This window comes from Aquila chrysaetos, chromosome 5 (genome assembly GCF_900496995.4).
Source record: "Aquila chrysaetos chrysaetos chromosome 5, bAquChr1.4, whole genome shotgun sequence".
Lineage (NCBI taxonomy): Eukaryota > Metazoa > Chordata > Aves > Accipitriformes > Accipitridae > Aquila > Aquila chrysaetos.
In genome coordinates this window covers 44223655-44236769 of record NC_044008.1, presented here as the reverse complement: position 1 = coordinate 44236769, position 13115 = coordinate 44223655, and the positions used below count along the sequence as shown (strand labels likewise).

Genomic DNA, 13115 nt, shown 5'->3' with positions numbered 1-13115 from the left:
TTACTAGTTTAAAATCATCCATGAGGCCCAATCTGTCTGTCCCTGCGGTGTAAGTGCATTTATTGTCCCGGTTTCTATAGATGTGAATGTTACCAAGGTTTCTAGTTCAAAGTTCTCTGGTTCTGACAAGCTGGTTTGCTGTCTTTGCTTTTTTTTGTGTGTCAGGTTTTTTTTAAATGACAACAACAGGATGCAACATCATATAGCTTAAAAAGACACCTAAACGCTTTCTATTGTTATACCCTACTCCAGTTACAGCCCTTAAAAAGGAAGCAGCACAAACATCTCTGAAAATTCATTCTGGTATTAACTGAACTTAGATTTGTCTTCTGTCTTCCTTTCCTGTGGGAGTGTCATTTTGTACATGTTTTCTCCTAACTGGAGTATGGTCCTCTGAACACAAAACTTGGACTTTATTGCCTGATATTTAAATGCGAGTCAAGAGTTTGGTGGAACAGGTTCTCTCATGGCTAGTGTATTTAAGTTCTTTCTAAAAAGGAGTACTGTGGTAAGTGTCAGGGGGATTTTACAGACTAACAGGATTAAAGGCATCAGGTAACCAAAGCTGCATCAGAACTGTAGTAACAGCTCTAAGTACCTATCAGACAACATGAGAAGAAGGAACGTAAACTTTACTAACTGATAATACAGACTCTCACCAGCCATATGCTGCCTTGACATCTTCGTCTCTTCATGCTGAAAAAGTTTCATACTGTCCTCATATTTTTAGCGAGATGTTATGCAGCGAAGAGGTACCATAAAGGCATCGAGGTTCTACTGAAATCTACAGCTTTGTTCCTGCCAACGTGCATGTACTCTGTATTATTTTTCAAATATCATTTTCCACAGGAAAACAAGCTATCTTTGATTTTTGGCAAAGGAACTAGTGGAAGATCTGGCCAGGGTTGTGTATGATACTACCACTAAATTCAGTAGGGATTTTGATAAACTGGAGGATCTTGTTCATTCATTGCTGATTTCTCTAGAAGTACTGGAGAGAGATGTCTTAACTTATTCCCAAGGTAAGTTGGAATGAAATTATTAAAATACATATCAATTTGAATCTCTCAGCTCTTTGAATATTAATTTATTTCTATGGCAGATGCTGTAGTGGTAAGCCAAGAGTCATGCTTGAGCGATTTCTTCCCTTAATTGATTAGTTTAATTCAAACAGTAGCTTGAAGGTTCAGAATCATGCCAGGAACTCTTGAAAATGAGTGGAAAAATGCAGTGAATGTGCATCTAATTGTTCAAAAAATGATGTGTTAATTGTTTGTTATTAGTGCTCAACTCCAATTTACTCAGGTGTCATTTTAATACTGTGTTAAGACACTGTTTTCTTACCTCTCCCACTGAATTCGACAGTGCTTGTACTATCTTCTCATGAGCAGTAGCAACAACACTTTGTCCATTGATCTCAATAATACGATGTCCTACTCTTACCCCTCCCCTCTCAGCTATTCCACCTCGCATCAAGCTGCAAATCTGCCAAGAGAAGCAAAGTTTATTAAAGTTAAGAAATGTCATAATGTAGCAGTTACTAGGATTTAATACATAATAATGAGTGGTGACACTGTAAGGATTCCAGGAGATACTTGTGGAAAGTATTAAGCAATACTGTGAGGTTTTAAATGTTGGTTTGTTGGGGGGGGTTTCTTTGGGTTTTTTTCCAAAATGTCTGCAAATTACAATTTTTATTTTCATTCTCATGGGCTGGGAATATATAAAAACTTAACACAGTGATACAGGTAGCAGCCATGCAAAAGTGGAGTTAAGGGGAAGAGAGATGTTTTATGTAATGTCAGGATAGGAGAAGAAAGTGATTTTTAAATATTTCTGACTGTGCCACCTGGACTCTTTCTGCAAAGTACCACATTATTCTTTCTGAACAATGGGAAATACAAAAAGTGCTAACGTAAAAATTAATCTACAACAGCAATTTTTTCACATACTTGGAAAAAAACTGACATGAAGCTTAATCCTTAACCCCACACAAACACTAAGTTTAGTCTGAAGGAAAGAATGATGCCATACAGACGTTCTATATTGAAAGCTGGCAATCTGTCAAAAGGGTCACAAAGATATAAGGAAAGATCTATCTCAAAGATACAAGGAAGAATTTTTTTATGATGAGGGTGGTGAGGCACTGGAACAGGTTGCCCAGAGAGGCTGTGGATGCCCCGTCCCTGGAAGCGTTCAAGGTCAGGTTGGATGGGGCTTTGAGCAACCTGGTCTAGTGGAAGGTGTCCCTGCCCATGGCAGGGGGGTTGGAACTAGATGATCATTAAGGTCCCTTCCACCTAAACCATTCTATGAGTCTACAAAACATGCAAATTCTGTTTCTTTTTACAGGCTGTTCTCAGCATAGTGAAGTATGACAACTTGTTTCCTGTGCCTGTGCAGGCTGGAAAAGGGTGCTCTGCTCTCCAGAGCCACTGCTTTTCTCCATGTTTTACAGTGCTGCTGGCCACGGGGAGCTGAAGATGAAGAAGGCAAGTCAGGGCACTGTTGCAACTGGCAGCTGCAGGTGCCAGTAAAGACCTAGGCACAAGTTTTGATTTTTATGCCCCCTACAATAGGAGAATAATTCTACAAGAAGGGTTCCATTCACCAGGCATAGTCCCAACAGGCACTGCTACTTAAAATTATTCTGAGGTTGCAACATGTGTGGTGTACAGGCAGAAAGAAAAATCTCAATCCACTATTCGGAATTTAAAAGAACGTTTCCTCCTCAGCAACAGTATCTGTGCTACGACAGGGCCCTCCCTGACAGCCTAGACAGCTGTATATTAGATAGAAATTATTGGTAAATTATGCTGCACATAAGACAGATAATGTATGGCTTGAATCTCTGGAACTGAGCAGAGCTTAGCAATGCTGAGATTTACCTTTTGTTTACTGAGAAAAACCTGTTCTTGGAGGAAAAGAAATGAGTGCTAGAGCATCCAGTGATGGCTGTTTCTGCAGTTACTGTCAATGGTTAGAATAATATGCCAAGAATTATTATTTGCTGCGATCTGGTTATTTGCTCAGAGCTAAATACGAGTATGATAAGATGTGGCTTGTGTCCTGCTGAGTTTGTAATCTAATTCAGAAACATAGTATGTGAGGGGATGGCCAAGCTGCAATATACGGAAGGTGAAACATTGTCTGTGGTTGACCAGAAACTTTTCTGTTTGGCATTAGCAGTTTCCTTTAAATTCCTTTTCACAAATAACAATGCTATAAAAAATGAAATCGCTTCTTACTCAAAGTTCAGGTTGTCTGATATGGGGAGTGAAAATATATAGTTATTCTTTGTTTATAATAGGCCTTTCTCACCCTTCTGATAAAAACCTTTCTCCTGCAGTGAGACTTCTCTTCCACCACGTTATCATTAGTGGCTGAGTTTTACCTACTGTGGTTCATAAAGTATTTCTGATGGACTTTTATGGATAGAGGCACCATCAGGACCCTTCATAGAATTGCGTCTTGAATTTCAGTCATGTACAATATATTGTTTTGCAGGTAGTCTACTTTCTAATCATATAGCTGACAAGATAAGATGTACTACATAGATCTTCTCTTTTATAGAAAGCTTCTCACTTCAACTCACTGTTAGAATAACAGTTTACTCCTTGCTGTTGGGGATTGTTTGCAGTAATCTGAAAGGACAAAAGCAGAATGTGCCAAAAGAAACCCTGTAAATATATTTTTCACAGTATAAAAGATAATACAGAGACAGTACAGCCAGCTGAAATAAAAGCTTTCAGAGCAAATGGAAATGTGACACTTCACCCCACTGGCATAAAGGAAAAGATAACAGCTTGCATATCTATCCAGAGCACCTTCCATTGTGTGGCTCTCAAAGCAGTTTTAATACCATCAGTGAATTTCTTCTAACAGCCTCAGACATAGGAAGGGGTCTCTTATCTTCATTCAAGAATGTGATCCCTCTCCAGGGAAGGGAGTCAGATTCCTTTTTGTGAGCATTAACTATTTTAATGAGGTAGAAAGAGAAACAAACACAGAGCCCAAGTGACTCTGCCTAGCCTCACAGATCCTGTTGAGCTACAGACAGAGTGCAGGTGTAAAGAAATATACTGTACTTAAAGCACACGTTTGTATGGCTCCTGTATTTGCAAGTGGCTGACTCAAAGCAACCTTAAGATTTCTGTCTCCAGCCAGTGGAGCTATGGCAGATTAGGCTGGCAAGTTTAAACTGAGCAGTACTATTAAGTAAATATGATTCTATTCAGCCAGGATTGTTTAGCCTGCTATACTTGTTGAACACGTTGACAGCTGTAATATTATTAAATAAAGCATGATGGATCTAATCTTCTTGTAAGCAAGAGCCTATACTCTACTTCCTCTGAAAACTGAAGAAAAAAAAAAGAAGGGGGACAAAAAAAAATAAGAAGAAAGGCGTAAACCATACTGGTTCAATCCATTCAGCTCTTACAGATTCTGCAATGTCTTAGGCTGCAGTGCATCAGATGTGAAACTTCAGTAGCTTCAGAATCAAGTTTTATTGCAACTGCCCATTGTGTAGCAAAACATTAAGGATAGAACACTGCAAGGCAAACTAACTGTTTATTCTGTGTAAATGGCTGAAATAGGGTCTATTAAACCAGGTTTCTCCTCATCTCACTCATATATTACTCTATTTAAACCCTGTATATTTTTTTGTCCAGTTTAAATAAATGTAAACAAAGGCAAGGAAGAAAGAATAAATGTCTATTCCATTAAGTTTTACCTATTTTTACTGTATTTTTAGATAAAATTGTGCTAGGCTAGAGATGGGGTAGATGACACTTCTCAGAGAAAGTCTGAGCTCTGAGATGTAAACTGAGAAGTGGTGCATTATCAGCAGTAGAAATACAACTGGTAATACACAGATTTTTTCATAATCTAGGAAACAAGATAATGGTGTGATACGAGAGAACCACTTGTATTTATATGTCATAATTTTAAAAGAAGTGTAGCATAATGAGTTTCAGAAGGTGGCTGATAGATCACCTTTCGTTCACCTCCCCATCACACAACATTCATACTTGTTTCATATTTATGCACAATATTTCTTTTTTTCTTCATGTTTTACAGTTCAAATTTTAGATTCCTTGTATAAATATGCACTGAAACTACATCAGTAGCTTTCAATAGCCATGAAGAATATTTGCATCATTGGTGCAAGAGGAATTTTGCAAAATTAACACTGATTTATGCTGTTGTGCTGTTCCCTAACTAAAACTTCCAAAAGCTGGCACTACTAGTGCTCCATGAAGCACAACTTCAGGCTTTGCATTAATTAAACTCTACAGAATACAGAAAGAAGAGTCACGTGCAGCATCCCAGTCTCTGCATGTTCCTGATACCCTATGCAAGCAAAACCCAGCTCAGATAGTACTTTTGTATGTCCAGGTTGTTTATGGGCTATTCACTAATATAATAGCTGTACATCCTGCACAGATGAGATAGGCAGGGTGAAAATGAACCACTGCAAAACTGCTGTCAGAAGCAGCACAGAAATAAGTACCTGCTGCATGCATAATGAGGTAATGGCAAACAGTAGGAGGTATTTAATTACACCTGTTCTGGCAAGCCATTTATTTCTTTGCTGTGCTAATGCTGAGCCAACAAAGAATAAGGATATTATTCCTGAATCCTGTCATAATTTTTAACAATTGCTGGCAGTTACAAAACCACTTTTTAAAAGTGTCAAACTACCAGAGACACTTACTTTGCAGTGAAGTAAGAGAGAGTTTATCTGAGGAAGGACTTAAAGGCCCAGACGCTTGTCTATGTAGCAGCCTAACAAAAGATGTTAATCTCTCCTTTTTGTTCATTGGCCTTCATAGTTGAAGATGACTCTTCATAAATGAAATGTATTACACGGCTTTCTTTTTTTGTTATCTGAGAAGGATTTTTATGCTGAATTTGGTAAACTTTATATTGGATGTCATCTAAATGTTATTCATTTAACTGGAATGAATTGTGACCGTTCAGTGTGGTGAATATGACAAATGACCAGTAGATGGAGTGAGCATGCTATGGAAGGAAACAACCACCGTCTGCAGAATTTACTGAACTAAGGCTCCAATTATGTAGGAGATGATTAGCTTCGACAAGATGAATAGATTGTCTCACAGACTCCATTAACTGCTTCTGTCCATGTGAGGACATGATACGCTTCTTCTAATCCACCTTGGCCTGATTCTTTTCCCCAGCCCTGACCCAGCCCCTACTGATGCTGTGACAGGCCTCCTAAAAGAGTTGATAAACACACCATAGTATTGCTCATTGTTCCTTAAATATATTTTCCCCTTTTTACAATAGCACCAGCTGAACATACTAGGTTTACAAAGGATAACAATTACGAAATAAATCAATGCCTCATACAGTGTTATATGCTGTTCTCGGCACCCTCTGTGCGATCTTGCAAAACCAGATCCCATCCCTTTCATCCTTTTTATACCAAGACTTGGGAGTTGCTAACGCAGAGTGAACTACCAGCAATAACCATACCCACTCAACATACACATACATGTAGGTGAAAGGGGATTAAGCACAGGCAAAGGAGGACAGAAATGTACCAAACACCTGATTTTTCTGTAATTTTTTACAGACCTCTCTCTACTCAAGTGTCAAAGCATTAATCCCAAACATGACAAATACTTTAAACCTCTGCTTCTAAAGGATGCCAGCCTGGGGTAGGTATCACTTCAGAGTCCTTCCAGCTGGACCACGGCTTGTAGCAGTGTTCTCTATAGCAATCTGCTGTGACCACAACATGATACGGGATCTTAGGTAGGAACACTTAAAACCTGGGTAGAAGAATAACTTAGAGATGGCTACCAGAGCTGAAAATCCACTAATGAGCCATCTGTTTGCTAAGGCACAGTAAGACCCATAAACTATATCCTATGGAGTTACCTGCTACTCTTCCAAGGGTGGCAAACAGAAATCTGGCAATTTCAATCGATGAGTTTCACAGAACAGGGGACCAGAGCCCACAGTCCTTTGTGATGTGGTTTTCTGTGTGAGCAGCCTGATTATTTTTTTTCCTAGACTGGAGGAAGAGGAGATGGTGATGGTCCTGCACTACAGACAGTCCCTAATGCTAGTATCCGCCCCCAGAAAGGCCAGGTGACCACCTGAGCTAGCTGTGTCGGGAGTTTGCTTTGGAAAGGTATTGGAGAATGGCTTGGGAAGGAAGAACGACAAGAGGAGGACCCTGAGCTACACTGGGTAAGTGTTACCTGCCACGTTTGTTCTCCTGTTTGCTGCTGTTATTACAGGGAAACTGCAGCATGCAGAGAAGGGATAACTAGGCCACAACCCATACAATTGTAGTGAGAAGTGCTTAGTTTTAACCAGAGGAGGTCGCAATTACATTCCCTTGCCCAGTACAATGTGATCCAAACAAACTATGCACATCAGAAGAAAAATTAAGTCTTAGTGAGTGTGTGCTGAAATTTTAAAAAGAGAAATGGGATCAGAGCTAAGGTTAGAATTTTATAATTGTAAAAACCTGTTTCAGCCTATCTGTTTTCCTTGCAACTCTGGCACACTAATGACAGAGTTATACATGAATTAGCTGATCCAGATATTGCACTAAACAATCTAGACTATAAATCTTGTGGCTGTATGATGTAGGAAAATCCCTCAGGAATGGCAGTACGTTCTCCTGGTGCTGTCCATTTGCATTATATTACTCAGAGATGTGATTATATGGTTTTGACTAATTAAGGGATCGCAGTACAAAAAGTGAGGTCATGTGCAAGGATTTTTTCAGTACTTCAGTGTGTTTCTTGAAAGAAAAAAAAAGAAAGAAAAAACCAAAACCAAAACAATCACTGAACACAGAAACTTACAATTCCATTCTGTACACTGAAGCCCAGCTGGTATTTTAAGTCTGGCCGTTTTATGAGGACAGTAGTAACAGGAGGACAACTGACAATGTTCAGTTTGACTTGCGTCTGATTCTTGAGACCCTGTAAGACATTCCGAAAGTTAGTATTTCTGAAATGGATCTTAATTTGCTCTTTCATTAGTGATTTCCTAATTGCAAGAGTGTAAAGCAGCTGATCTGAGAAAGAACAGCTAGAGTTAATAGACTTCTAACTTAGAGATACATTTCTGTGTTTCATTTATTTCCCAAGCTATTTGGCCCAACAAAACATACCAAAACTTTGCCTTTAATTACTACAGACTTCAAGACAGTTTTCAAGAAAACACCAAAACTGACTACCGCTTGCCCTTTACCAGCATCTGGCTAATTAATCTCCTGCTGCTGCTCTTGGTAAATCTGCACAGACAGTAGATTTAGTGTCAGTGATTAAAGATAATGCATTCTGAGATTCCATCATGTCTGGGGATTCTTCATATACTCACTTGATCTGTTCTGCAGTCTACCAGCCTCCATCCGTTTCACCTACATGGAGCCCAAAGAAGCATAGTAGATTTTAATCCTCAGATTTTAATTTGGAGGCTGTGGGGAAGCCTGAAACTTTGAAGACAGCTAAGTAACTCAATTTAGGTAAATTTTTCAGACCTGACCTTGTTTGTTACAGTCCAGTAACAAAGCTGCAGTCAAATTCTCCAGCCCTAAATTTCTGTATGTTACCACCCTCAAACTCTGTTTCTAATTCTACTTTTTGTTAATGACAAATTACTTTTTTTTTTTTTTCACTGATATGAAAAATCATATCTGCTGGAAATCTACAGGGTCACTTGTCAGAATATTACATCTCTGCTGGCTTACAATCTACAGCATATAGTTGTAAGTTTGGGGTACCTTTATAATCCCTTGGCATGTTGCAAGAGGTAGACCAACCAAACTGGTCCCATTAATGGACATAATTTGGTCTCCAATGCTTAGTTTTCCTGAACGGGCTGCAGGGCCTCCGTTCATCATGTTAGCCAGGATAACAGTGGGTAGAATGGATCCCCATCCAGATTCCACAATCACTACCCCAAGAATTTCTCCCTTCTGTTTTTCTAGCTGGAGCTGCAATTAAAAAGAAAAAAAAACAACCAGTTTTTGCTTTGATTCATCTAAATTTGAGCACTAGCATCTCAGTTGTTCCTGAATAACACCTACAAATTACAAAAATAATTCTATTCTTTGCCATTAGGTAGTAGCATGACTTCAAAAATGCTGTTAAAACTGTATCACACATACCTATTTCTTTTCAGGGGTATCCTCCACTTGTTTGTTGAAGGTCATATAGGTCCTTATAATAAGCAAAAAAACTAACATACTGGTTAACTCTGTAGAAAATGGTGGAACTGAATATCAAATGAATGAACGCCAAAGAAGTTTTTATCCTTCTTGGAACCTGGCAGCTAGGGGAGGCTGTAACATTTTGTGGCTAAGGCAATGCCTGGAACACAGGCTTGAGTTCAGCTCCACTTCAGCCATCACTGCTCAGGCTATCTCTTGGTCTCAGGGTTTGTCTGTCCTTATTTTCAGGCAAGGATCTCTTGATTATTATTATCGTTGTTGTTGTTATTATTAACATTATTATTATTATTATTAACATTATTGAATATACTTGTGCCTAGCATATTAATCTAAGATCCCTGATGTGCTGATGTAATGTAGATGACAACTTCTCAAATACGGTGATGTTTAACTGTTCAGTAATCATAGCATATCTAACTTTTACAGAAGAGGAGTAAGAGTTTAAGTAGAGAACATACTCTAACAAAATACTGGGAATTATTTCCTTTCAGACATGGAGGGACAGGGACATCCATACTTATGGGAATCATGAAGGCCAGCTGACTTTTGTTGAAGCTATCTATCAAGGCTTTGAATGAACTAGTATGCCACAACTCTGTCATTGTTCAAACATTCATAAACCAATTAGAAACAAAGGTGCCACAAAAATAACGACCTTTTTAATCACTCTGAAATGTGACACACTTGTATTTTTCCATTCCGATTCTAAGTTAAACCAAGATTTGTTCAACTGAATTTTTCCTTGTTTGCTAGAAGAGGAATATTTTGTCATGCTTATATGCACATAGAAATACTTTATTGATATCTAGTGACTGCAGACGTATAAAACTACACATCAAATCATAACCTTTCTATCTGCAGGTATGGGTGAAAAATGCTCTCTTCCCAAGAACACACACGCTGTACAAAAGAACCTATAATACTAGAAGAAATAAGTAGGAAAGCTGTGACTGAAGGATTAAGCAATTTGCAAAGTAAGATTTGACTTCATCTCAAAGTAAGATTGCTTTAGGACTCCGCATAGAAACTCTGACCTTTGGAACATGGGCCAAATCCCTAGCACGCTGCAGCAATGTAAGACAAAGCAGAATCTGGGTGCAACTGCACTCACCACATTCTGGTTTGGAATGTCCAGTGACTTTTGTATGAAATGTAAAATGTGAAATATACGGCTGTTGTACAGAAAGAATCCATTACATCCAAAATCAAATGCAAATAGTAACACTTATGTAATTTGGGGCACTTAAGGGAAACTCTTGCCTTTTCATGCATTATGAGTGTGAAACTCCATTTCATGTGGCAGTTTTGCTGGTGTTCTAATAGGGGAAGAGAAATTGGCCTGCTCAGTGCCACAGCATCCTGGACTCATGGTCCTTGTATCTATTAAGAAATCACTTAAAACATGCATTAAAGTAGACTGTCATCTCTCTTTCTGTATCAATACATTGGTAAAACATAAAAACACCTTACACTGTGTACTGTGAACAGCACAGAGCTTATCTATGTCAGCTGTAAATGTACTTTATTACTGTTTTGATCAATGGAAGCAGGAAGACCCTAAAAATGAAAAGAAGAAATTCTAAAAACTTATAAAGCTGATTTTAGTAGCACAGTATTGATGAAGCAACACATCTTGAGCTGTAAAGTCATCCTTAAAATGCCAAAACATATTTCCATGAGAATTTCATTCCTCTGAAAAAATGGATCAATCTGAAATGGAATTCCAAAGCTAGTTTACCTCTTTGCAGTTTTCTGAATTGGAAAAATGTATGAGATCATCATTGTACATCTCCTGGGTATTGATGATGTCACTGTATTCTTTCTGACTGAGATCCTCTGGGTTAATTCCATTGGCTCTTAAAAATTCTTGGTAAGCCACACTGAAAGCCTGACCAATTGACTGAGCTATCAGCTGTGCCTAGAATGTAGAACAAAATACAGCTCAGAGAAAAGGACTAATAAACAGTTTACCAGTGAAACCATAAGAAACAAGAAAGAGATTGGATTTTAAGGCAGTCAAAATAAAGGATCCTGCCAAGTTACTAAGTCAGTATGGTTATAAAGTCACTTTAAGGCCAGTTGTACAGAAAGAATCCATTACATCCAAAATCAAATTGCAAACTTCATTTAAAAACCCTGCTGATCTCCTTTCATCAGTACATTGCAGCAGCAAGCAGCCATATGCTACTTATGTACTCGTTCCAATAAACACTGGACAGTACTGGCTTTGTACCAATATGGAACAGAGCTTACAGAAAAGACTGTCACAAACCCTGCTTCTGATCACAGTGTATTTGCAGGAGTCATGAAAGAAAGGATGCTCTGCTTGCGCATGCCTTCGCAGACGTGTATGCACTGATGATTTTGGTTGTCATGTCACCTGCTGCTTCTCCACCTTGGCTTTATAGGACTGAAAACACTGCTTCAACAAAACCATCTGCTCTCCTATTACTGCCATGATACCTATCTCATATTCCCAGAAAACCAGTAATAGCCCTACTTACCCATTGTATATCTACAATAGTTAATCCCATTAACACCTTGACAAGCAATGTCAGGGATGCTTTCAAGAATGTAGCCAGAGCCATGATTATAGCTTGTTAATGTTAGAAACAACTCTTCAAAATCCCCTGTGTCTTTGTTAATTTTTGGAGCACTTATCTGTGCATGCATTTTACTACCGTATGCAATAAAAGATGACTTCCCATTACAGTGGGCTGTAGAGTGAGTAAAATTAATGAAACATTACAGTGACTGGTATTTGCCTGTGTCAGAAATATATATACATTAGAAAGAAATCTACAGAAACCGACGACGATGATGATAATGCTAACAACTTGCACATTCAGCATACTGCAAAAGTCAACTAATTGAAGAATTACTGAACTGCTGTAAAATTTACTTTCTTGTTCCACTAGATGGCACTGAAACACAGAGAAACAAAGGTAGAGATAAGTAAAAGGAATTTTTGGTCAACTTTTTCTATGTTTGCATTTTTTTTATTTTCCCATTCTGAGTTAACTGCAGCTGAAAGGAGAATGCCACGTTGAGTTTTGTATATTTGTGGTTTTCAGGTACTGTATTCTGTCATCAGGGGATATGAGTAACTCCTACTGATCTGAGGAGGAGTTAATTGTATCTTACCCTAAAAATATTACTAATCAAACCTATAAAACTATTCTGGAAATGCAACACACTTTCTTAGACAGTAGGTACATGCTAAATGCATTATGAATGCATAGGGTTTTCTGGACAACACTGTAATGCTAAATGCATTATGAATGCATAGGGTTTTCTGGACAACATTGTAAATCTAAATCTTCTTGCCATCTACTCATCAGACACACAGTGTTTTCTTTGATCCTAAAAGATGGTTTTCTTACTTCATTTGTGCTGCAGTACACAAAAGCACCAATCTGCTTTATTGGAAAATTATTTTAGAATATCAAGGACATAATTAGCCTAGCCAGTCACAAATTGTTCCTTCATATTTTAAAACATCTTTTCAAATCTTATCAATATACCAAGAAGTTTGTAGTAGTAGTAGGGCAGTACAGAAGTCATCAAGAACATTTTTATATTGTTCCATTATTAAAGTTTATCACCAGTCCTTCTTTTTTCGATCTCCAGTGCCATTGCTTTCTCTGTAGTTAGTCCTTTGCTTTTGCCTCCATCCTACATTCTCAAAACCAACATGTCTAGATGTCATACTCTATTACTGCTAGCAACAGCCAGTTCTCACATCTTAATTTCATCTATGTCTCTAAGTTTTTATGAATGTTTATGAAAGTCTTCAGCATTATGTACAACTTAGAGATAATGTAATTAAGTTGCTTGAAAAGGTCACCCCAGCAAAGCAGTGGCAGAGCTGAGATAACTAAGTCTGAGA

The 13115-nt window shown here is 38.2% G+C and overlaps 2 protein-coding genes across 9 annotated transcripts in view; one reads left to right on the top strand and one right to left on the bottom strand.

Annotated features, from left to right (window-relative positions):
- APBA2 (amyloid beta precursor protein binding family A member 2) overlaps positions 1–13115 on the bottom strand; it is a 110972-nt gene that overhangs the window by 1616 nt on the left and 96241 nt on the right. For all 4 annotated transcript variants that reach the window (XM_030015724.2, XM_030015727.2, XM_030015725.2 and 1 more), the window contains 4 exons: positions 10965–11144; positions 8777–8989; positions 7854–7973; positions 1345–1485 (listed from right to left, as the gene is read on the bottom strand). In XM_030015724.2, the coding sequence (XP_029871584.1) occupies positions 1345–1485; positions 7854–7973; positions 8777–8989; positions 10965–11144 (654 nt within the window). The remainder of the gene's footprint in view (positions 1–1344; positions 1486–7853; positions 7974–8776; positions 8990–10964; positions 11145–13115) is intronic.
- Positions 1–13115, top strand: part of FAM189A1 (family with sequence similarity 189 member A1) — a 180077-nt gene that overhangs the window by 165444 nt on the left and 1518 nt on the right. For 2 of the 5 annotated variants that reach the window (XR_003923595.2, XR_003923594.2), the window contains exons 14-16: positions 7048–7227; positions 8390–8761; positions 10088–10200. The gene's annotated coding sequence lies outside the window, so the exon portion shown is untranslated. Of the gene's footprint in view, positions 1–849; positions 1031–7047; positions 7232–8190; positions 8282–8389; positions 8762–10087; positions 10201–13115 lie in introns of those variants that run through there. The other 3 variants (XR_003923596.2, XR_003923597.2, XM_030015729.2) reach the window with 3 other exon arrangements.